The sequence below is a fragment of the Moschus berezovskii genome, chromosome 10 (genome assembly GCF_049115385.1).
Source record: "Moschus berezovskii isolate FMDL1 chromosome 10, NW_MosBer_1.0, whole genome shotgun sequence".
Taxonomy (NCBI): domain Eukaryota; kingdom Metazoa; phylum Chordata; class Mammalia; order Artiodactyla; family Moschidae; genus Moschus; species Moschus berezovskii.
Window position 1 is genome coordinate 26,100,352 of NC_142469.1, and position 25,623 is coordinate 26,125,974.

General features: G+C 43.9%; 1 protein-coding gene and 1 long non-coding RNA gene across 4 annotated transcripts; one reads left to right on the forward strand and one right to left on the reverse strand.

Annotated features, from left to right (window-relative positions):
- Positions 1-5,842: 5,842 nt before the first annotated feature.
- On the reverse strand, positions 5,843-13,292 carry TENT5A (terminal nucleotidyltransferase 5A). Of its 2 annotated transcripts, none has more exons than XM_088840550.1 (3): positions 12,518-13,292; positions 11,752-12,310; positions 5,843-10,625 (listed from the first exon to the last, which is right to left on the reverse strand). In XM_088840550.1, the coding sequence occupies exons 1-3, from the start codon at positions 13,240-13,242 to the stop codon at positions 9,849-9,851; spliced, it is 2,061 nt and encodes a 686-aa protein (XP_088696676.1). In that variant the 5' UTR covers positions 13,243-13,292; the 3' UTR covers positions 5,843-9,848. The 2 variants fall into 2 exon arrangements, with proteins under 2 accessions (XP_088696676.1, XP_055289288.1); XM_055433313.2 differs by having other exon boundaries at positions 12,574-12,712.
- A 323-nt stretch (positions 13,293-13,615) lies between these two features.
- On the forward strand, positions 13,616-24,032 carry LOC129560995 (uncharacterized). Of its 2 annotated transcripts, XR_008686902.1 has the most exons (4): positions 13,616-13,784; positions 21,341-21,398; positions 22,290-22,371; positions 23,833-24,032. It is a non-coding gene; the product is annotated as an uncharacterized LOC129560995 (long non-coding RNA). The 2 variants fall into 2 exon arrangements; XR_008686903.1 differs by lacking the exon at positions 21,341-21,398.
- Positions 24,033-25,623: the final 1,591 nt, after the last annotated feature.

Consider the following 25,623-nt stretch of genomic DNA (forward strand, 5'->3'; position numbering starts at 1 on the left):
GAGAGACTCCAGTCATTGCGCAGGACAACTGAAGTCCTCAGTTTACCAGGCTGCCAGGTGAGGTCTCGTTTGGAACAGATAGAACACACCTGTGAGCACCAGAAGATGAACGATCCATCACTCTTGTTCTGAGCACCAGGCCACACAAAGGCTACCTGTACAAACTGGCTCACTATTCTCAACTGCTCGAGCTCAGGAACCAAGAAGAAGTATGAAGACTCCTGCCCCAAACAGCCCTTCTCTTCTTCTAAGAGAGAAGAGTCCATCTCTCTTCTATTGTCTGGGGCTCCATTCTTGCCTCAACACTGGAATTTCTCCACCTGGGTCTCTTTTGGGCCCTTTCCCTGAGAAGACACAGTCTCTGAGATCCCATTCTTATTTTAACAGGATTCCCTGTTACTCTTCACTCTTCTTATGTCTTCTTTAACACCCTCCCAAATAGATATTCTGCCCCACCTCTCATCCTGAGCCAAACGGGATTCATTCATTCATTCACACACCGAAATACAGCGAGCAGTTCCTGTGCAGCAGGTGTTCTTCTGCACCCTAAGAACATGGTGGCAAATTAAATAAAGTTATTGCCTTTATGGAACTTAATTCTATGGTGATAAATAAGTCATAACTTAATAAATCCATTTACAATATAGTTTCAGGTTGGGACAGATATACTAATAATACACATCTAAAATTAGGATAAAGGCTTAGAGTAACTTGGTAAAAATGCTGGAGGGAAACTCTAAATAGGAGACGCTCTCTGAGAAAGTAATGTTTCAATAACAATAACTGATGATGGTAATAATAATAATAAAGTGAGGGCACAAGAGATGCAAAAATTTGGAGAAAGAACTTTCCGTGGAGCTGGAACAACCAGCAGATGCTCTAAAGAGGGAACAAGCTTGGCCACTCGTTATTTTGGCAAATTTCTTAATTTCACTGCAGTTTCGTGTTTTATTTGTTTGTGCATATCCCTGTTTCACTTTTCAATTAAGACCACAAGTGAGAAGGAGCCAGCTTCATATAATCCTTTGTAATTCTTCACAGAGTATCAAGCCAAGGGCATAAGAAAGTATTTATTAAATGTTTGGATGATGGTGAAAGTTATGGATTTCTCCTACTCAGTGCAGGCTGGAGGAGAACATAAGTAACTGATGACAGTTTAAAAAATGCTCCTTAAATAAGATCTCTATCCTGACCAAACAAATACCAGACAACACACCCAGTTCTACACAAACTGGGAGCGGGTAAGGTCTGGGGTGCCTGGTGCATTTGAAGCCTCTGAGAAAAGAACTTTCACAGCTCTGGGAAAAAGAGAAAAAAAAAGCAGCAAAGACTAAGTTGTAATAACTTCAAGATGACAGTTAACCAGAAGTGGTTACATAAGAAACATTCAAGGGAATTTTAATGTGCTGCAGCAAACAGAATTATAGGGCAATAAAATTTCAAGGTGCATTCTAGTTAAGCCCTAAAGATTTTTGCAGTGGTTTTGAAAAAGAGAACGCAAACGTCCAGCAGCTCAGGGAGAATTTTTGCTTCCCTCAGCAAAAACTGCAAAATATCTATCTTTATCCTTCCTGCCAAACGAGCAAATGGCCAGTGCCTGTCCACACAGGGGGCTACCTGTGGAAAGATCTGCCCCTGAAAGCGCCCAGGAAGGCACATTTCAAGGGCTATTACCCTCACCCAGATTCCCCATTAGTCAACAGGGCTCTTGATAGTACCCCATGCAGAGCTAAGCCTCATGAGTAATTAACCCCAGGGTAGCTGAAAAATTAAATTTCAGCAACTAAGTTCTGCTTTTAAGTGGAATCTAGCTTCTAAAGGTCAATGGACCAGGCCTTCCCCTTCTTTTGGGTCTCAGAGTCTAACACAAGGCTAAACAGGTAAAAAGCATTCAGCAAATATTTAATGAATGAACCATGTTTCAAAGGGTTTGCTGCCACAGGGTTGCTCTCCGTGAATACAGTGTTTCATAGTACCTGAAGTTAGATATTAACAAGCTATAAAGTGTTCTGGATTCTAGCTGTATACTAGGAAACGTTTTCAGCCTAATTTTGTAATCCAACGTAGGTTTGAGGCTTGCCTGTTAAAATACAGGACTCCCAATTCAATTTGCATCTCAGATAAATACAGATCATTTTTAGTATAACTATGTCCAAAATATTGCATGGGACAAACTTACCCTTTTAAAACAATCATGGCGTCTCTGAATTTCAAATTTAAGTGGGAATCGTGTATCTTTATTTACAAAATCTGGCAACTCTAATCCAGACTTTAGGCCTTGAACTTGATTGAATTTCTTTTTCTCTGACAATCAGACTCTAAAATGCAGATATTTTAATACTTCTTTACATTCACTATTAAAATCAAGAACACATGAAACATGATCATCTTTACCTTATTTGAAGAGATCTATAGGAAGATACTCCAGACCTTATGCAATTCAGAATTAGTGCATAGGATGGTGATATCCATAGTGCCTAGTGTAGCTCCTTATGGTGAATTTTGCTAGAAGAAGAAAAAAAGGGAAGAATAGGGTTTCAGCCGTTTTCTAATGACATGGCCAGATGATGCCACAAAATCTTGGCATTACTGATAAGTACACACTGTGCTGGAAAATCAATAGTTTCTGAAGGGGATTCTGAAGGGAACTTTCCATTATGGGGGTTAGAAATAACTTAGCCCCACACTCATAAATTCCTGCCGTTGGGGCGCTCCATGTCCCTCGGCAGAAAGCACGGGCCTCGTCCTAACTTCATAAACTGCAATGCTGGAATGGCTGCTTTTAAAAATTACTAAGGGCATCTACTTTTGAAAACAGCATTTTTCAATGATTTTTAATGCCAGTGATTGAGCTGAGAAAGTAAATATAAGAACAGCTGTCCCTTCACTTTAAGAAAACCTGATCTGCTGGAAGAGCTTAGGTAAGCAGGTAAATGGTGAAAGTGGTTATTTATATTAAATAATAATTCATTTCAACACTCCACCAACTATTAGCATCCCCTAACATTTAGAAAAAATAATTTACTCCCTTGCAAAGGGTTTCTAAACAACTTCCCCGGGTTTTCTGTATATTAGGGTGATGAAATTTTCATCCCCTGCTCATTTTAGTCTCCATATTTAGAAACATCTACATAATGGTTTGTAGTTACAGTTAGCGTTCCCTTGCCTTAACGCTCTAAGGTAATATGAACTCTTCCTGCTGTTCTACAGAAAAAGACTTGCCTATAACTCAACTCTCTTCAATCCACTTCCTTTTCTCCAAAACTCATAGATAAAATTTTTATGATGTGTGAATAAAACACATTTTATTTCCATTCCTTCATATGCTCTCCTAACACTTAAGTATGGTAGACATTAAAAAATTAAACTCACTATGCATTACTGTTTCCACAAATAGATTCACTTCCCTAGAAATAGGAAAGAAGGATCAGTCTTCATCTTTCAGTAAACACTTTATTTGAGAATAGTTTTTTAAGTTTAAAGAAAAATTGTGAAGAGAGTAGAGAGAATTTCTATATAACATACTTCCACTTTCCCCACCGGTAATGTCCTACATTTGCATGGGACATTTGTCATAACTAATGAACTGAGATGGAAATATTATTTCAATAACACAGCACTTTATACAGATTCCCTGAGATTTTACCTCGTGTCATTTTCTTTCCCAGATCCCATCCAAGATACCAGAGGACATTCAGTTGTCATGTCTCCGTAGGCTCCTCTTCCCTGTAGCAGTTTTCAGAGTTTTCTATGTTTTGATGATTTAAGGAATACTAGTCTGATACTTTATAGTATGACCCTCAATTCAAATTTGTCCTTTTCTCTTCTCACAATTAGACAGGACGGCTTTGGAGACGAAGATTGCAGAGGTAAAGTGCCATTTTCACCACCTCATAACCCAAAGTGTTTGTTATCATCATGATTTATCACTGATGATGGGGACCATGATCACCCGGCTTAGAAGGTCTGCCGGGTCTCTCCAGTGAGATAAATAAGTACTCTTTATTCACTTTTTCCATACAATGCACTTTAGAAAGAAGTCATCACACCCAGCTCATGCTTGAGAGGCTGGGAGTTAAGCTCTACCTCCTGGAGTAAGAAGTATCCACACGGATTATTTGGAATTCTGCATGGGAAATTTCTTTTTTTTGCTTCCATTTATTTATGTAACCATCTATTTCTATCCATGTGTACTCAACAGCCATTTTATATTTTAGGTTATAATCCAATACTACTATTTTTTTTTTCGCTCAAATTGTTCCAGTTATGGCCATTGGAGTTCTCTCAGATGATCCCTGTGTCCATTTGACATACCCTTCATCCTGTTTGTTGTTGTTGCTGTTTTTCCTTTTTTATCACACCTTATCTCTCTGAAACAAGATGTTCCAGGTTCCTTTGAAGTATTCCCTGTCCCAGCCCTTGATCCAGCCATTTGTCAAAGGAGAACTGGTTCCTTTTTTGGGAGCACAGCATTAGAAATCAAGACCTGGATGTTGCTGGGTGAAAATCATTGTCATTTTAAACCATTTTTCCTCCCCCCCCCCACTTGACTGTATTTGCTATTAGACTGCAGGACGTTCACATTTTCATTTTAAACTTAGTTCTAAGAAGGAAATTACGGCTTAATTTCTGAGGTATTTAATGATTTTAACCGTTCATATTCTACTTAATATTCTAAAACTATGGTTTTGATGTTTTTGCTTTCTGGGTATTGATTTTTTGTCTTTTGTTTTTCTTCTCAAAGAAACTATTGTATGGAAGTTAAGATTATTCCCAAGGAAAGGAAGAGTGGGTTACTTCTCTCCAGGCTTAGCTAGGTGCAGTCTGGTAGTTCAACTAGAAATAGTAGGGTATACCTAAGGCTACCCTTTAAGTAGGAGCTTAATATATACTGTCCTTATTCAACCCTTGCTTAAAAAGGAGTCTTGTGATGACCACAGACATGCAAGGGATGGTTGTAAAAAAAACGAAGAGGTTGCAACAAAGGAAGAAGAGAATGACACACAAATACCACTACCAAACCAAATAACTACCTAGTATTTTTATAATGTGTATGTGAGGGAAACTGGCTTTGAATACCAGGAATGGCTCTTTCTTAGATACAGTGTCAAGCATGCATTCTGTCCAACATCAGAACTTTCAATGGCTTCATAAACCACAAGGATGTCCTATAATAGCTGAGGCTTACCAAACTCTCATACTGCTGGTAGTGAGAAAGTCTCCAAAGAACACAAAGAAAAAAAATTAATAAATGGCTGCTCCCTGGCAATCTGAACAGGTGAGATTGCATGAAATGCTTGTCAAAGAGCAATGTCTTTGCACCCAGTACATGCACACAAACAAAGCACAAATTAGATCCTGTGATCACTCTTCCTTCCAATTAGTGACTTTCAAAAGGCCCTCCCTCCCTCCCAAGGTGAACACTCTGAGTAACACTGTAGAGCCTTTGATGACACACATAAAACCGGGGATGACCTCATCACAGCACTCTGGCTACTTCCAAGAACCAAAGCCCCCTCACGGCTACAGCAGCCCTACAATCCAGAGTCAGGAGCCTCTACTGATCCTGGAAGACAGCTCTGCCTGGGGCACTTAACACGACTAGGTTCATAACCAGATTCAAAATGTCAGCACTCATTATCTAGATTCTAATGGAGCCGACTGAGCCAGTCAAAAGTTGGGCTGGCTGTAAGCTGGACATTTTAGTGACTTGTACTCCAATCAGAAGTTGATAAAGGTGGGTCTTCTCCAAACACTGCCCCATCTTTTCTCATGGACATGGCTGGACTCAGAGGATATGGTCTTTAGCCAGCACAGACATGGAAGACAACACACAAATCAATAGAAAAAAATAACTTCTTTTTATTTACAAAAAAAAATCCAAATATTGGATGCTGTAAACAAAATTCACAATCTGTTCCCTCTAGCGTTGATTCAAACATGTCAGTTTTTAAAGAGTCCATTCTCCATCAACTCCTTTTCTGCCTGTGACACAGTCTAAAGTGAAAGTATTCCAAAAGAGTGACCCCAGAAGCAGCTTGCTGCAAACAGGACGTCTCGGAGCAGGCGATGGTTTTAGAGAGGTCGAAGAGAGAGACAGCCAGCGGGCAGAGACTCCTCCATTCTGCAAGGATTTGCAGCCATTCTCACCAAGTTACTTGCCATCTTCCAACTCTGTACTTTGACCATGTACTTTGTTAGCAAGTCATTATTATGACAAAATATTACATAGAGATTCTTTCTTAGCACTAAAAAGGCTATGCTATGAGAGATCATAAAGATTATATTCAAATAGGTGCTATATATGAAATTACTTTTTTTGACTTTTTGGCGTCATCTAACACATGTTGTCTTCAAACAACAAAAAAGCTTATTTCTGAACTGCTGACAGCTTTTAACATAATACATTTCATTTACAAAATAGTTCACAATATTTATTTGACAAGCATTGCACTGAAAACAACTTTACACGCAGTAAGGCAACCTACAATAAGCAAACAGAAAGGGGTGGCAAAAACGAACAGTATGTTCACTTTTCTTGGCGTTTCCTCCTTGGCTTGGCTTACAGACCTTCCATCCTTGCAATGCTGGAGCCTCGTTAAAACAGTCCACCCAATACCAAGAGTGAGCAAATATTTGATCCTGTTTCTGGAAAGGAAAAGTCCATCTTGATGTAGGACATCTTGAGGCAACGAGACTTTACTGCAAATAAAGTCAACTTGTTAAAAGGGCACTGACATGGGTGAAGTGTTCCCTGATGTGCCAGGCTGGACAGGTGAGAAGAGCCTCCAGCAGAGGGAAAAAAAAAAACAAAACTTCTTCCTGCTTTAAAGTAACAGTGCACTCGGCCAGATAAACACAAAAGTAAGCAAATCACAGACACTAATCAGGAGTTGAGAGCTGTCCTTTCTTCTGACCTATGACACATGGCTCTCTCTCACCAGACATTCAAATGTTTAAGCCACACATCCACAAAGATAGACATATATTCCACCATTTGTTCAACTACATATGCACAAGACTATAGTACATACAAAAGGGAAATAAATTATATCAAAGTAAATGCCGAAGGTTGTCTTGAGTACAGCCTGTTCTAACTGAATGCCAGGTGCTGGCATTTCCAACTATGCTACCAGCCCCGGAGTATGCAAGGAAAGAACATAAATATCTGAGAAAACAAATGAAAAGTATATTTTTCAAAGAAGGCCCCTCCATACAAGAATCTGTGCCAGAAAATAACAGCAGATCGTTGCTCTGGCAGAGCTGGAGACCTCCAGATTCTTTGTGAAATAGTGGACGACTCATCCTTCAAGAGTTAGGATGAGAAGGAAGAAGGCAGATGCCCAGACGCTCCTCCTGCATTCCCAAGCATTCCCTTAGCTTTAATCTTAGGGAATGTCCAAACAGGTAAGGAGGATGGAGCTCTGGGTTTCTGACGGTTAAGTATCAGGCTTAATCTGCAAATGGAACATTTCCTGGGAATTTGCAATGAATTTCTCAAAACCCAGGGCTGGAGTGAGCGAGTTGGAGCCAACATGGGAGAAGAAAAAGTTCCCTACGAAACAGCGAGTGGCAGTGCAGTAGCTGTTACAGCTGGGACAGAGTTCACAGGGAGGCTGCTACAGCAAACCCATCAAGTTCCGGTTAAGGCTTCAAAGAAAGATGCGCAGGAAAGGTAGCTGGATGGATTAAACTAACAATGAGCATCTGAGGGACGCCCAGATAACAAACAGATTACACTGCCAATAGGATGATGCTATTTGCTTCCCCAATCCCTCTCTAATGAATGACAACAATCAGTTGATTCTTCAGAGGGCTGCACATAGTAAGTAGTCATCCACTAGGGTTGGTAAGGGATGATGTGGCTGCCTCACCAAGACAAGAGGGAAGGTTCCCGAATGTTAGTTTTGTTTTCAACAAATGCATTTTCAGAGACCAGTGTCCAAAGAAATTAAAGGCTGGGAGAACGTATGGGTTCAAGATTAGCTGTCACTGAACTGAAATAGTAACGCCAGTTCATTTCACAAAGGTGTAACTGGTCTCTTGAGACAGAAAATAAAGTTGGATCTGATTCGATGCAAAGTGAGTGAATTTGAAGTACAGTACTAAATATTTAAATGCAGCGTGACAACCAGATCGAAGATGTTTCATGTTGGCATGGATTTATAAAATTTTATATATAATATATATCTCATATATAAATTTTAAGCAATTGTGCAAATACTCTTTAAAAAGGGTCATTTCACATTTACTAAACTCTAGTGGTCCTGGAATGCATAATGCACTCATTTAAAAATTCATTTAAATATTAATAAGTAGTGTTCAGATCACCAGAAATTCTTTTGAGCAGTCAGGGATTTAAACAGACTATCACTGATCCATGATCCACTGGATTATACACCATGGAGGTATGCCAGTATTACAAAAACTAAAAGGGTTCAAACTGTCAAAATGGCAGTTCAGTATAAAAAAAAAGAGTGCTCTGCCAAACAAATATTCTCCCATTTGTGGAATTCTATGGCTCACAAAATAAAAACAAAAACAAAACACTCACTAAAAAGTATAATCTCTGCTCAATCTATCAAATATATTAATTGTTTTCCTCCTTCATTCACTTTAAGATTTTTAGATGTGGGATTTAATTCCTCACTGCAATATGCCCACGTCTCAGGTCATCCTGTTGAAAACATAAAAGCACACAGTATTTAAACATTTCCTATTTGCTACATTATTCTAGACCATAGTCAATGAACTGTGTGTATATACACATATCACAAATATGTATATATATACACATAATATACACACACATACACATGTACCTAGGATAACATCACACCAACAAGGTTAACTTTATACAAGTATTTGTCAAGAAAAAAATAGGGCATCTCCTCCACCATTCACAAGCTTATGTGTTGTTTTATTTTCTTCTTGAGTCCCTGATAAAATAAAAGTCATTAAACCATAAAATTTTTCCACTTCAAATTTTCAGAAGGCAACAGGCACTTTGATGTATATTGGTGTGTAACAAATATAGTAACTCTTCATATATTCTACTATCTCTCTTCTACTTGGGTATTTTTATCTGGTAAATCTTTGGTCCTTGAGCATACTTTCTTTGCTACAGCTGTTTTTGCTTGCATTTTCACATTTTAAAAAATGTGAGCTATGCACGCAGCTGGAAATAATGGATTGTGTCATCATAAGTTCTGCTGTTTGTTATGAGAACTGCACCAACCTACTACTGTTCATTTGGAGCAAGCCATTTCTATTAGCGCAATGGGACAGTTCCACAGATAGTATTCTCTACAAGCCTCAGCTATCCCAATGTTGGTGTACCCCTTCTTCCTGTACCATTCTTATTATCTGAACTCCTGAATTGAAAATTAAATTGGAGGGAGACCTTTTTTTAATCTCTGTATATTCCCTTTGGTGAATTCCATCTTATAAGGAACTATCCACTTGCCTTTTTTTCCTACGGCAAAGCTATGGGAGCAGGTACTGCAAACCCATATTGTCATCAAGCTTTTTTTCCCTCTGTCTCTTGTTATTTTAGGAGAACCTGGTTGCTTTTAATGACAGGTCTCTTTTGTTTCAGGAAAGAATCCAACTGGGTAGGAGAATCAGGCAGGAGGATTGGTGGTGGTGGGTGGGCTATTTTGAGATCGTGCCCCCATACCTATGAAAAGATCCACAAAGCTTTGCCAAGTTTAAAACCAGGAGCAGATCATCATTGCACAAAACATATCCCTAATAAGGGCTGGGTCACTCAGCCTTTTTCTTTTTCTCTTTTTTTTCTTCCTATCTTGTCTGAAATGGCTTCCCCACAGGACATTTTTAAATGATTCTTAATTGCAGGGTAGCCAAGTGGAGTATGTCTGTTGCTGGCATGTGAACACTGGCTGGACCTGTGCAATGTAGTAATTGCTAAAGTTGGCATCTGCTACATAGGGGGCCGGCTGGTAATAGCAAGTGACATTGGCCACATTAGGGATGACATTCTGGTCAGCTAGCACCCGGATAGCCAGCATTGTGATCAGGTTTAAAGTCTGTCTTCTTTCATGTCCCATCAGACACACGGTACTCTCATTCACCACTCCATGAAGGGTCATGAGATAGTCATACTTGCGGTCTTCCAAGCCCACGAAGTGGTTCTGCAAATAGGACTCCAGTTTTCTCTGCTGCTCTCCAATGTCTGAGAAGTCGATGAAAAACCTGGAACACATATACCTCTGAAGGGTCTTGATCTCATCAGAGGCGGGCCTAAAGCCCCTCACTAAGAGGTTGCAGTACTTTAGCAGGCCTCCCCCTCTGATTTCCTCCGGGTTCCGCGTGGCAATGATCTTGTTACAAAGGTGATCAAAGGCTTCATGGAAATCGCCATAGACGCTCTCCCCAATTATTGTGGGGTGAAACGTTTCAGTCATCGGGTTCTCTGAACATTCGTAAAAGAGGAGAAGAGAGTCTAATTTTATCTGAAAAGAATCTACACTAAATTCAAACTGCCTCCGGAGGGAATCCACAAATTTCAGTTCCACATTTTTGCCACTGTTGTTTGACAGGGATATAAGACTCCATCGGTCAGAGTCATTGCACACTTTAACCATTTTCTGCACATAAGCTTCCTACAATTTAAAAGACAAAACAAGAAGATGAGCAAACCTAGAAAAAAATAATAAATACATCCTCATCACAGCTGAGAATTATTTTGCTCCTTCCCTTTTGTTTTGTCAAGTTTCAGCAAAACACTACCTACAAGTTTAAACATTAAATAGTCTTCTGAAAACAACAACAACAAAAAATACATTTAACGAGTGGTTCTGCTGTCTGGGAAAGAGACTAGAAGTAATAGTTTGAGGCTTTTGGCAGACATAGCACAGTACTAAGCGGTTCTGTTGTCATGTCTGACTTTTGAAATGTTATTTTTTGAGAATGTTCTTACAGGTATAAGATTCACACAATATAGCTGCAACATTCAAAAGACAGAAGGGCCTACAGTGAAAAGTCAGTCTGCCTCTCATCCTGTCCCTAGTCAGCTAGTTTCCCCTCCACCCCCCAGGTAACTGATACGATCAGTATCTTGTGGGTCCCCGCAGGGATTCTGCAGCTAAAATCAAATATGAACTAAATTAAGACATTCTGGGAGGCTGGTTCCTCTGATCATTTTAACGCGCTTTGGGCCAAAGTGGGAAGGAAAGGACCCATTATATCCCGAACCCAAGAACCAACCCGGAGAAGAGCCGTATTTATTCTTAATGCCTGGAGTCAGCAGAAAGCAGCTAGAAAATCTAGTCACATTTTCCAATACAATAATGAGCCCATTGACTCGCCTCTGCTGCAGGCTGCTCTTTTTCCCAAAGACTCAATCATCCAATGACTCAAAAAAAAAAAAAAAAAAAAAGATGGATAACATTTCACTCTTCTACTTATCAGACTGTACGAATGTACTCCGAACACGACTCAAGCAAGGAAAGCCAAGAGTTAAAAAATAAGGAGAAGGAAGAGAGGGCAGGGCAGATGAGGAAGCAGAAGGCGCGGGGCGCTGAAGCAGCAAGTCAACGAAAACACTCAAACACAAGTCCACGCACCTTCGTGAACTCAGAAAAAAATAACTCAAAAGCAGAATCAGCCAGATCGCGCACACGGGTTCGGGCGGCCGACCCGAGCCCCGGTGTCAGCCGTGCAGCACTCGCGCCCGACCCGCCGCGGCGGCCCCGGCCCCTCTGGGCTGGGGGGTGGGGGGTGCTTTACCTTGAGCGTGAGTGGTGTGATCTTCTCCTTGTTCACCCCTTCGGGTAAGAAGTCCAACAGGCAGTCCAGCACGACGTCCTTCACAGTCTGAAACTCCTCTTCCCCGCGCAGGTCGGCGCAGAAGATGAGGTCCAGGTCTTTGTAGCCCAGGCCGCTGTCCTGGTGCAGGACGTGGCTGGCGGCCGAGCCGTTGAGGCGCACGTCGCGGACGCCGATGCGCTTCTCGGCCAGCCGCCGCCGCACCACCTTCACGATGAGGCTGGGCTGCAGCTCGAGCGTGGGGAAGTTGCCGCGCCCGTGGATGGGGATGGTCTCGCTCAGGATGCCGTCCAGCCGCTGCACTTGCTCCCAGCTCAGCACGTTGCAGTGCGCCGTGGGGCTCTCGCAGTATTCCAAGCAGTGCCCGGGAAACCCGCCGCCGCCGCCGCAGTCGCCGCCGCTCAGATCGCCGCCCAGGGGGATGTAGGGGCCGCCGGCCAGCTCGTCCTCGGCCATGGCAAAGTACCCTTCGCCTTCCGCCATGAAGTGCCCGCCGAACGCCACTTGGCCCTGGTCGGTCCTAAGAGAGAACGGGGGGAAGTGGGGGAAGGAGCGCGCTGAGGACGCTGAGAAGCGGCCGGGCGGACAGAGGGGCCCCGCGGAGGCAGGAACGCGCCCCCTTTCCGCGCTTGATCCCCGCCTCAGGGGGCACCCCGGAGACGCTCCCTCCCCAGGCCCCGCGGTCCCCCAGCCGCGCGCGCCGCGCCCCGCAAGAGCAGCCCCGCACCAAAAGTATCTCTGATGCATCTGGAAAAGCGCAAGCGGGAGTCCCGTCTGTGTCACCTGGAGGCGGCCGCCCCTTCTAGGAGCGCGGCGAGCGAGGAACTGCGAGGCGACAACTCTTCGGGAGCAGCGAGTGCGCTCCCGGCCGCGGCGAGCGACTCGAGTCCTTCCTAGACCCCCGCCGCCCGCGCCGGCCACTCCCGCCCCTCGCCCCCGCCCGCGCCGCCCGAGTCGCGATGGTCCCGGAGGTGGCGGCTCCTGCTGCCGCCGCCGCCGCCGCCGCCGCACGCGTTCCCGTCTCCGGAGCGTCAGCAGTTGTGCGGGAGAAGCTGCCTCAGTACTTTTTTTATACGAGGTCCTACGGACGCTTCCGGGGCCCGGCGCCGCACGAATCGCCACACCCTCCTCATCTGCATAGGGCACCGCCCCCGCCCGCCCGCCGCCCGCCCCGCGGCCCGGGCCCCGCGGAGCTGCAGGGCTGCGGCGGCCGGTCCAGGAGCGCGAGGCCGGCGGCGGCGAGTGTGCGCTCGTGTGCGTGTACGGACATTTGACGTATGGATGCCCCCCACACACAAAGCCCCTCTTTTGAATTTTTTTTTCCCCTCCAACGAAGAAACATTTCCGATGCCTCAAGAGTTCTAAGTCGCCCGCACAACCGGAGCCCGGCGAAATTCGCGCAACTGCACAAACTTCCCAAACATAAAATTCTCGCCTTTTCTGGCGCGTCATTAGAGCTTATGGTCGCGGCTCCAGAGGTTCTTTCGACTACCCCGACCATCGTTTTATGAGACAATGTGTAGTGTAAAGCTAGGCCATTTGCTCCGTTACTAAAGCCGGCCTCGGCGAGAGCTAAGGAAGGCGCCCACTTCCCCGTGCCGGTCAGGCGGCGCGCGCGAGGGGCAGGGCGAGCTCCCCCGGGTTTCGATTCTCGAGACCTCGGGCGGCGCGGGGAGCGCGGCGGGAGCGTGGCGCGCGGGGGGCGGGGCCGAGCGCGGGTCCCGATCGCGCGCGCGCGCGAGCGGGCCAGGGCGGCCGGGGGCGCGGCGCGGGGCCAGCGCGCGTCCCCGAGCGGGCGCCCCGGCGAGCCTGACGGCCGGAAGGCCGCGCGGCCGGCGGCTGAGGACCCGGCGGGCCCGGAGTGCGGCGCAGCCGCCGGGTCGCGCGAGGGGCTGCCGAGCCGGGCCGGACGCTGAGGCGGCGCGTTCTCTCGCCGAGACCTGAGGCGGAGAAGCGAGTTCGTTCCCGGGGCGCTTAAGGTTTTCCTTTTTCAAGTGAGTGCGCTAACGTCGGTGTGAAACGAGCTGGTGTCCCACGGCCCGCGAAAAGTACGAGTTTAAAGGCCACACGCGTTCCTCTCGCAGCCCCTCAACTTAAGTCGCCTCGGCGGCGGGAAAGGAGCGCGGTGGTACCTCCGCGCGCCCTCGCGCTCACACCCAGCCCTCTCCCGGGTCTCTGCTAGAAAGCGCCCCCGCTTTCTTCGGACTGTCAATTCTGGCTGCTCGGTGCCTCTTTTCAAACTTAGAAGAGTAACTTTCCTTCTCGTGGAGGCTGCGGGCTCCTGTGGGGGTGGGACGCCTGGGAAGCTTGGAAACTCCCGCCTGTGGCCCCGCGCGACCCCGGCCGCCCAGCCTGCGAGGGAACACGACCCGCCCCCTCCGAACCCCCCCCCCCGGCCTCGTCACCGAAGCTGAGCGCCTGCAGCGGGGTGCTGGGGGGTTCGGGGGACGGTCGCCCGCCGAGCCTCCAGCTGCGTGGCAACGCCGCCCCCTGCCGGTGCCCTGCCGAGCTGCTCCCAAAGAGGAGGAACCGGCGGGACCGCAGGCGGAAGCCATTACTCCTCAGCGCCGGCCTCGCGAGGTGCGGGAGTCGGGGAAGGGACCGACGCGATCCCACGTCGGTGGGAAAGGACGCGGGACAACCAACCACACGATTCTCACGGGCCCATCGCTTCCCCAGATGCACACTCACGGATCTAGTCACCTGTGCATAACTGCGCGTGTGTTGTGACAGAGGTGTGATTTGACATAGAGCACTGGTGGACTTGGACTTCCCTGGGGGCACAGTGTATAAGAATCCGCCTGCCAATGCAGGCGACAGGAGAGACGCGGGTTCCATCCCTGGGTCGGGAAGATCCCCTGGAGGAGGGCGTGCAAACTCACTCCAGCACTCTTGCCTGGAGAACCCCGTGGACAGAGGAGCCTGGTGGGCTACAGTCCATGGGCTCGCAAACAGCCGGACACGACTGAAGCGACATCACACACACACACACACACACACACACACGTGGACCACGACTGAAGCGACATCTCTCACACACACACACACACACACACACACTGGTGGACTAACTGGGACCAGGGGAGCTGGGGGAGACGAGAGGAGCGGTATCCTTTTGATCGGATCTTGAAAAGTGGACTTGCCTTGGTAGTTGGGGAAGGAGAAAAGCACTATCAAGAAAAGAGAAGAGTGTAAGAGAATTGGAGTTTGAGCAAGGCCTTATAGACCACCACTGTAAGACATGAGATTGGTGGTACATTTCGATACATACCAGATTGGTTTCTAGGAATTCCTGAGAACCTCCGAGCAATACTCTGCTTAGCTCTTTACACTTAATACCTTGTTTAATCTTCACTTGGGAAGGTATCCTCTATCACAAGGATTTGGGAACAAGAATTGTGAGGTAGAGATTTGCCCAAGTTTCATGGCTAATCAGTGGTGCGTTCAGGCCTCGAAACCAACCCATTTCTCTGGGGAGTGCTATTTAGCCATAGTTTTCAGGAATAGGACTTCACTTTCACTTTTCACTTTCACACATTGGAGAAGGAAATGGCAACCCACTCCAGTGTTCTTGCCTGGAGAATCCCAGGGACGGGGGAGCCTGGTGGGCTGCCGTCTATGGGGTCACACAGAGTCGGACACGACTGAAGTGACTTAGCAGCAGCAGCAGCAGCAGCCTACCAGTACCCTCTGGTACTTTGAACCTCTGGTGGATTTGAACGAAAAAGAAAAGGCCTTTCTATAATGAAACATGTTCAAGGCTAGTATGAATTCTGCCCCTGAAAACAAAAGCAACGGAGTAGATTATGTAGTGAGTGAAGTGAGTGAGTGAAGTCGCTCAGTCGTGTCCGACTCTTTGCAACCCAGTGGACTATAGTCCACCAGGCTCCTCCATTCATGGGATTCTCCAGGCAAGAATACTGGAGTGGGTTGCCATTTCCTTCTCCAGGGAATCCCCACCCAGGGATTGAACCCAGGTCTCCCACATTGCAGGCAGATGCTTTAACCTCTGAGCCACCAGGTAGTAGGTGAAAATGAAAGTCACTCAGTCGTGTCTGACTGCTTGCGACTCCATGTACCGTAGCCCGCCAGGCTCCTCTGTCCACGGAATTCTCCACTCAAGACTACTGGAGTGGGTAATCATTCCCTTCTCCAGGGGATCTTCTGGACCCAGGTCTCGAACCTGGGTCTCCAGCATTGTAGGTGAATTCTTTACTGTCTGTGCCACCTGAGACGCCCAGTATTACATACACTGCACTAAAAACAAACAAGCAAAAAGAAAATCAAAGGTTTAGCCCCACTGCCATTATTTTGTACTTTAACCCTTCTCCCCAAAAAAGAGGGGGAGAAAAAAAAAGCGTTGGAGTCTCTGAGCCCTTGGCTACCTGGGCTTCAGGAAATCTTAAAGATTTTGGTCTGTGGGGCTAGGGGAATCTACATTTTGGTAAGTTGCCCATGTGATTCCTAACACAAGGGCCCAACCACCATTCACACCAGGCTGACAAGGGGTGGGCACCCTCTACTTGGCAGAGGCTGCTCTTTTCTGCCTGGCTGCTCTCATGACCTCTCCCAAGAGTGGAGAGCATGTCTGAGAGGCAGAGGTGGAGCCTGAGGCCCCTCCAGAGAACCTGCAGTGCATCAGACCCTTTGCTGGAGAAGGCTGAGTCCCAGGGGCAGTGGGGCAAGACACCTTCTCCCAAGTCGCCAGGGCTTTGTGACTGACACTTCGCTGACTCTCTAACAAAGCATTACCCCTCCCCATCTGGGTTCTCCCTTGCTAGCACCCTTCCTAATCCCAATAATCCAGACCCAACACCTCCTGTGCTATTACATCTGGGATCTCTTACTTTTGGCAACACTGCATAGTGTTTTGACTGGATTCGTATGGGCCTGATTCATAGCGGCCACTTAATACATATTGTCGAATGAAAGCATCTGTTTTTCTTTGTCCCTCTTCTCCCTGTCTTCAAACTGAGATAATATTTACATTCTGGAAAAGAAAAGGTTCATCCTTACATGAAATTGCAAATTTTGCAAGTATATTTTTTTCCCTAGAAACCAAACTAATTTTCAAATGAGAAAGTCCCCACTCTCCAAACATGTTCATTGCCAAGATCACCTCTCAACACAATTATCCTTGGATTTAATTTAGGTGCAGAGTTGCCATATACATGTTTGTATACTAGGCTTTAAATAGGCTTTAATTTCTGTAGCTTTTTGGTAAATAATTTACTTTTTCTCATCTTAAAGGTGAGGAAGATATATGGCAACATAATGCTGTATGTCTGTATTTGTAGTTCTTAAAGGAAAGCTGAAAAAAAGAAACACTTGTGACTTGATTTAAAAGTAAGAGTGACAATCAATCTGGACTTAGCAAAATAAGAAGAAATTCCATTTTGTCCTGGAGAGTACGTAATGTTATTGAGTTGGTTATAGTGTGCCAGGCACTATGTTCAGTGTTTTATAGACACCATTTCTTTTGAACTTTCTCCACATATCAGAGCTCTACGTATCACATCCCCGTTTTCCAGGTAGGGAAGATGAGCCAGAGGAAGGTTAAGGAACGTACAGAAGTGGCAGAGCCTTGGTTCAGAGCCGCTCCTGTGGCTGCTCTCTTCAACTTTTTTTTCCTCTCGGAGCCTTCCTTCCCCCTGTCATTTCATTTTCCTTTTAGGCTTAAAACTGAACTGGAACTATACTCTGCTCCTACCTTCTTTCCAAATTCTGTATGTTCAGATTATATAGAACGTTGAAGACCGGGTGTTTTGTCCTGAAACCACTGCTGAGGTCAGAATGCACCTGCCTGGGTGGATGAGAGTTTCTTCCTCAGTCAGAAAGGCCCACCTCCCTGATTGGGGGATCCAGAAAGTTAGCAGACTTCCAAAGACGCTTTGAGAAAAGCGCGCACACACACACACACACACACACACACGTGCGCGCGCACACACACACTCTCTCACACACACACGCGCGCGCGCGCACACACAGAAGCAGGGTGGGAGGATCATAGTCTGCCCCAAGTTCACTTAGTAGTCTCGCTACCCTTCTCATTTTGCTTTGTCAGCTTCCTGTCTTTTCAGGAATGGTTTCAGAAGATAAGCAGCAAATAAATATGCAATGATTCCCCCACGCTCACATCCAAATGTTGCTTAGAACACATCTGTGAGGCCTAGTTCCTCTCTCTACCCAGATTTTTGTCTTGCTCTTCATCTTTTCACACCAGCTCTCTCCACCCGCTCCATGGATTATCCACCTTCCCCTGCCCTTGCCCTTTCCACCAAAAGTGACAGAACCCTGCAGAAACACCTTGTCCCCTCACCCCCACCCTGGGCCAAAGCAGTGAGATGTGAAGATTTTGGGGTCACTCCCCACACCCTTGCCATTCATCGCCTTCCTGGGGCAGAGTGGTTCCTGAGGCCATGGAGGACAGATAGGCATTCTTCTCCAGCCATGTCCACACAGAAGTCCACACTGCAGGGCAAACGAGAGCTTTCTGTCATCCAGTTATTATTAGTAGAACAGCAGCCAATCAAAGGGCTTCATGTAAAAATTAAAATTCCCGGGAAATTAGTCAATACATTACCTGTTTTCCCAGGGAATGGTGCTTGTGAAATGACTCTCCTCATGTTTCTTCAGGGAAAAAAATGTTTCCTCAAGGCCTATCAAAGGTCAGAGACATCCTAAATCATACAGCTTCTAGTCTTGAGAATAACAGTCCAGCATCTTATTACCTATATGGTTGTTAGCAATCAACAGGTTAACTTCTATAGTTTAAACTTTTCAACACTTTTTTCCTGTTTTATTTCATTTTATCTTCAAAATTATTCTGACCAATGTGCAGTGCTAGAAATTCTAGGTGATTTTTCACAGGTTTACATCTCTTATTCTGGAAAAGTTAAAGTTAGACTCAGTTGCTTTCAGTCATGGACCAGCATCCCTTTCTCGGGACCACATGGTTTAATCTTTCATACACTCAGATATCTGTGAGTATATTTCAGTGATCAGTAATAAATTGTTCAGTTTGAAGGGAACCTTTAGCCATAAAGAGTGTCGTTTGTATGGACTACATTCTCACCTGTGAACATCTTACAAAAACTGTTGAGAATCTCCTAAGTGTCATTTCCTAAGGTTATTTTTAAGAGTATTTATTTGACATATATGACCACATAAAAACAGTTCTTTGCATTGTCAGAGATCATTGAGCTTTGGAAATTCAATATGCAAGCAACACAGTCCTATGTCATCACTCTTAAAATCAAACTCAATGCAGACCATCCTTTAGTAGAGTTCTTCATCAGAAAGACAAGCCAGTATTTTCTTGTGCTACTATCAGTGCTGATTATGCCAGAAGTTCTTCCTGTTTTGACATCTTGGTGAAATGCTTGCTGTTTCAATGTTGCAAGTCCCATGGATCAGACCGTTTTCTTTTCTCCAAACAAAAGAGACATTCAAAAGTCATGTTTGTTTGGCGAAATGTAAACTAGAAATACACGTGTATGTTCAAAACCTACCAAATATGAATAAGTAAACTGCTTTTCCCCCAAAGTCATATTTATATTACAAGTTTTTCCTTCTGCAAGTTTGTACTAGAAGAATGTTTAACTTCCCTGAAGAAAATGTGGATGTTTGCTTGTGGTGCTTATAAAGCTTTGAGAAAGGTACAAGGCGGGAATATAATGAATTAAATTCTGAAAGGCTGCATTATATAATAAATTATTTTCTCAAAGGAATTTGGCCAAAATATGCATGTATCCTGTGAAAAGAGAGAGAGGAAAAAAGACTGTTTTCTGTGGGTATATCAGCTCATTCTGATATATTTTTAGCCAACTCTTACTTTGTACACATATGTTGACATATTGATCACTGATCATTAATTTATATGACCTTTCAACATTTTGGACATAATTAAACATGGTGTATATCCATTTTACTAGCACCATTTTGATATGACAAATTCAGAAATAGTGTAATTACCATGTGAATTTATAGCAGCTACAAAAAGTATATTTACTCACATGCTTAGACCATACACTGATTCAGTAATGCATATACCTCCTTGTTTAAAAGAATTCACTTTCTTTGTTAGAATCTTTTCCTCTTAATTTCCTTCCTTACCTCAGAATTATCTGCTGCAAAGAAAGAAATAAATTAAACAGTACAATTAAATAGATAGCCAATGGGGAATTTGCTGTATGATTCAGGGAACTCAAACAGAGGCTCTGTATCAACCTAGAGGGGTGGAATGGGGAGGGAAATAAAATAGTACAATAAAGGTCCGTCTAATCAAGGCTATGGTTTTTCCTGTGGTCATGTATGGATGTGAGAGTTGGACTGTGAAGAAAGCTGATTGCCGAAGAATTGATGCTTTTGAACTGTGGTGTTGGAGAAGACTCTTGAGAGTCCCTTGTACCGCAAGGAGATCCAACCAGTCCATTCTAAGGGAGATCGATTCTGGGTGTTCATTGGAAGGACTGATGCTAAAGCTGAAACTCCAATACTTTGGCCACCTCATGCGACGAGTTGACTCACTGGAAAAGACTCTGATGCTGGGAAAGTTTGGGGGCGGGAGGAGAAGGGGTCGACCGAGGATGAGGTGGCTGGATGGCATCACCGACTCTGTGGATATGAGTTTGAGTGAACTCCGGGAGTTGGTGTTGGACAGGGAGGCCTGGCGTGCTGTGATTCTTGGGGTCACGGAGAGTTGGACACGACTGAGTGACTGAACTGAACTGAACTGAACTGATGCTTGGGAGAAATTACTATGGAAAATTGTAAGCAACCAAAAAGCACATTTCTGAGTCTTAGAAAGTCTGAGAAACTGAACACAACAGATAGTAACACAACAAATAATATTCAAAATGAAGGTTTTTTCCCCAAAAGCTACTAGGGTGATGAACATTTTTATAGACAGGCTTCTTAAAAACAGTTCAGTTCAGTTCAGTCGCTCAGTCGTGTCCGACTCTCCGCGACCCCATGAATCACAGCACGCCAGGCCTCCCTGTCCATCACCAACTCCCGGAGTTCACTCAAACTCATGTCCACAGAGTCGGTGATGCCATCCAGCCATCTCATTCTCTGTCATCCCCTTCAAACCAGACTTTAGGAAGATAAATTTGACCACCTTGAAAATGCTGGGCTCCTTAAGTAAAATATGAATGGGAAAACTAGCTGCAGACTCTAAGCACTAAGACATTTGGATATATTTTAGCAATATGGAATAAAAGATTCAAGTTTAACTTTCTAAAAAAAAACAAAAGAATCATTACTTGAGATAGTATAGGGGGTAGAAAATAAGAGCTATCAAAGTTATTAATATCTGAACCATGGAAGCTTCTGACTGGATATCGATTTCTGAGAAGCCACAGCTCCAGCCAGAGTCCTGGACATTAAAAGGGAGTTCATGCTAATACATAATTAAGTACCCACAGTTTAGATAAGATATCTCCAAAGGGCAATTGAACTGCCCTCCAAGTTTTGAAATTTGTAGTTACTCAACGAGGTCATTGTTTAGCATAAAAGAAGTGACATTCTTTTTTTTTTTTTCTTTTAGACAATACCACCCCACTCCAGTACTCTTGCCTGGAAAATCCCATGGACAGAGGAGCCTGGTAGGCTGCAGTCTATGGGGTCGCTAAGAGTCGGACATGGCTGAGCAACTTCACTTTCACTTTTCACTTTCATGCATTGGAGAAGGAAATGGCAACCCACTCCAGTGTACTTGCCTGGAGAATCCCAGGGATGGGGGAGCCTGGTGGGCTGCTGTCTATGGTGTCCCACAGAATTGGACACGACTAAAGCTGAAACTCCAATACTTTGGCCACCTCATGCGACGAGTTGACTCACTGGAAAAGAGTCTGATGCTGGGAGGGATTGAGGGTGAGAGGAGACGGGGACAGAGAATGAGATGGCTGGATGGCATCACCGACTCGATGGACATGAGTTTGAGTGAGCTCCTGGAGTTGGTGATGGACAGGGAGGCCTGGCATGCTCTGATTCATGGGGTCGCAAAGAGTCAGACACGACTGAGCGACTGAACTGAACTGAACTGAAGCGACTTAGACGCAGCAGCAGCATTTTAATTGGAGGCTAATTACTTTACAATATTGTGGTGGTTTTTGCCATACATTCCCATGAATCAGCCCTGGGTGTACATGTGTTCTTCCTATCAGAAAGTTATTTTACAGTATTAAAACAGAAAGAAAATAATGGCACCTGAGATAATTTGTCCCACAACCGCCCCCTAGTTTCCATTTAAATTCTGAAGTTATTTATTTTGCCCTCCACTGGCACTAATTTGGCAACCTTACTCTCTCCTTTTACTCAATGTGAGTCCTCTGTGAGCAGTAACTCAACATACTTGCTCTGACCAGAAATATGTGACTTTGCTGTGTGTGAAAAGTAGATTCCCCTTGTGAGCACTTGTGACTTGTCTAGTTTACTCTAGTCTTCTACTCCTGACATGTCTTGGAATATTACCTCTGTCCTTCATTGGATTACAGGACCTGTTGAGAAAGTCACCGGTCACAGGCGTGTACCTGACACAGGTACTTTGAACTCTGGAGCAATGGATACGCCTGCAAGGTTAGTCCATTTCATGACCAAAGTAACACATCTATATTTTTAGTTCATTGTTTAAAAAATTAATAATCATAAAAATATAAGAATAGTCATATTTCATTTTAAATTTTGCTGTAACATTATAATTCTGTATTATTGTACACAGCAATGTTTTCTATTTTATATGTTATAACCCTAGTAGAAGTGCAGAGATGCCTTTTAAATGCCTTTTAAATATTTCTGACATGAAAAATAATTACCCTTTGCATATTGGATATGTCATTATTTTGAGTCACACCTTCTTCATAAATCAAAGAAATTGAATTATCATGACTAATTCTTAATCCACTTTGTGTCTAAAGATAGCAAACATTTGGAATAAAAAATTGAAAAACAAGCTAATTAGTTAGATGTTTTATCTACATGATATTAAACAGCCAGATGTCTGGTTAAACTTCTTGTGTTTAATAGAGCAAAATGGAAATTTTAGTTGTCTTCTAAATTTAATTAACGATCAATTTGATCAAAACATTTACTCTGGAACTTGCATTATTGATTTTGAGTGCCTGTATTGATCAAATTAACCAGAGGCTTTGCAAAATGCACTTTGCTGCTGCTGCTGCTGCTGCTAAGTCGCTTCAGTCGTGTCCGACTCTGTGCGACCCCATAGACAGCAGCCCACCAGGCTCCCCCATGCCTGGGATTCTCCAGGCAAGAACACTGGAGCGGGTTGCCATTTCCTTCTCCAATGCATGAAAGTGAAAAGTGAAAGTGAAGTCACTCAGTCGTGTCCGACTCTTAGTAACCCCATGGACTGCAGCCTACCAGGCTCCTCCGTCCATGGGATTTTCCAGGCAAGAGTACTGGAGTGGGGTGCCATTGCCTTCTCCGAAAATGCACTTTAAGCCGCAGTAAAACCTGGGTAGTCTGAGCCTTCTGCTCCTCTTAAATCCCCGTGGAGTGAGCAGTCCCTGGATTTTGAGTGTGTATGTGTGTGTGTATTGCGGAGGGGGTTTGGTAACAACAGCACAGCAGGAAGTGAACCTGTGGGTATACACATGTGCTTATATCTCCCCTAATTTTTTCTCTAGATGTTTATTCTTTCACACATCCGTTCTCATTCCCTATTCATTAATACAGATAAATGGCTATTGAATCAATCTAGTGCTACCGGCTGCTGTTAACCTTTTGTAAATCCTTTAGGTCTGATCACTATGGTTACCTAAAAACCTGGCAAATAACCTAGATTAAATAGCCTAAATAAGTTCTGTGTGTCTAGTAAAAGTTCGTTATTTAGGAAGATAACGTTTTCAGTTGGAATATGCTAAGCTTTAAACTTTTAATAATGTCAGTGCCATTATGAAACAGTTTCCAACTTTATGATCATCTGTTGACTCATTTTTCTGAAGCCCTGATTATGTACGATTAATGAGGGTTTTTTTTTTTTTTTTTGTCGATTTAACTTTTCTCTCGTTTATTTTTCAGTGCTTCTGGGAATACTTCAGAAGTTTCCACCACTGTTCTGTTTTTAAATCAAATAATTTATGAAGTATAATCAGCTTTGGATTTCAAATTGTGCTTTAATACACAAGCCATAAAATTTAAAATATTACATTTAATTGTATGAGGATGTTATGTTACTACTTATTCAAATTTTATAGTAGTAAGTTTTTCAATAAAAGCTTTTATCCTTATTATTTTCTTAGGACATTTAACTATAGTGACTACATAGCTCAAATTTTTAAAAGTATGTGGTCTTAAAATATGAATATGCTTATGAGGAAAACGGGACAGTGTATTTTAAATCTGTTTAGTTCTTCAACAACCAAAATGTAAATACACTTCAACAGTCTAAAATGGTCATCCTTCTACCATACAGGATTCTAATTATGCCTTCAGTTCATTTTTCTCTGATAGCAATATATCATATCATCTGTTGGCCATTGTGAAGTTATTGCAAAAATGAAATATAGGGGACTCAGAAGTTCAGTATTCACAAACCCATAGAGATATCACCATACTTTCCCTTTTAAAGGCTCTTGTACACCTAGTTGAAGCATTGACCACAAATATCAGGTCTGAAAAATTGAAATGTTATTCTCCCAAAGCCTGTGGAAAAATGTGGTATCTCACTAAAGAGCACGGTAGTCTTCTTAAATGCAGGAATCCCCAGTTTTAATCTCTTGCTGTGACTTTATAGCTATCCATAAGGTTCCATTCATCTTGGCCTTCGTCTAATTTGCTCTCATTTGGGGCTAATTCCACTTTGTTTTCTTAAATCCAGTTTTGGCTAATACATACCTACAACATATTTTACTATATATAATAGCACTGAGAAATTGAACTTTGAGTACAACTAAGTAGAAAATATCAAATATGATATCATTATAGCATAAATGGTTCAGCATCTGTGTCATATTATGTAATTCAAACACATGAAACAGTCGAATTTCTGACTTGATCATCCTCTGCAGACAATTCTTGTCAGTTGAAGTCTGTTTTTTGTTACTGCTCTGTCAGTGGATCATCCCCATAATTACAAAAATTCTGTTGAATTCCCAGAGGTTTCCTATATTTCTATCTGTTACATTATTCGAGAATAAGATATTACATGTTGTTGTGATTCAGTAGTGCAGTCATGTCTGGCTCTTTGTGACCCTGTGGACTGCAGCATGCCAGGCTTCCCTGTCCTTCACCATCTCCTGGGGCTTGCTCAAACTCACATCCATTGAGTTAGTGATGACATCCAACCATCTCTTCCTCTGTCATCCCCTTCTCCTCCTGCCTTTAATCTTTCCCAGCATCAGGGTCTTTTATAATGAGTCAGTTCTTTGCATCAGGTGGCCAAAGTATTAGAGCTTCAGCATCAGTCCCTCCAATGAACATTCAGGACTGATTTCCTTCAGGATGGACTGGTTGGATCTCCTTGCAGTCCAAGGGACTCTCAAGAGTCTTCTCCAACACCACAGTTCAAAAACATCATTTCCTCAGTGCTCAGCCTCCTTTATGGTCCAAGTATCACATCCATACATGACTACTGGAAAAACCATAGCTTTGACTATATAGATTTTTGTTGGCCAAGTAATATCTCTGCTATTTAATATGCTATCTAAATTTCTCATAGTTTTTCTTCCAAGGAGCAAGCGCCTTTTAATTTCATGGCTGCAGTCAACATGTCCAGTGATTTTGGAGCGCAAGAAAATAAAGTCTGTCACTGTTTCCATTGCTTCCCCATCTATTTGCCATGAAGTGGTGGGTCCAGATGCCATGATCTTC

Excerpts from the sequence above, each read along its gene's own strand:
- TENT5A (XM_088840550.1), bottom strand. The coding sequence starts at position 13,242 with ATGACGCGCCAGAAAAGGCGAGAATTTTATGTTTGGGAAGTTTGTGCA. Across the intron at positions 12,311-12,517 it reads ATGCATCAGAGATACTTTTG|GACCGACCAGGGCCAAGTGG; the intron begins GTGCGGGGCTGC and ends GTTCTCTCTTAG. Across the intron at positions 10,626-11,751 it reads TCACACCACTCACGCTCAAG|GAAGCTTATGTGCAGAAAAT; the intron begins GTAAAGCACCCC and ends TTTAAATTGTAG.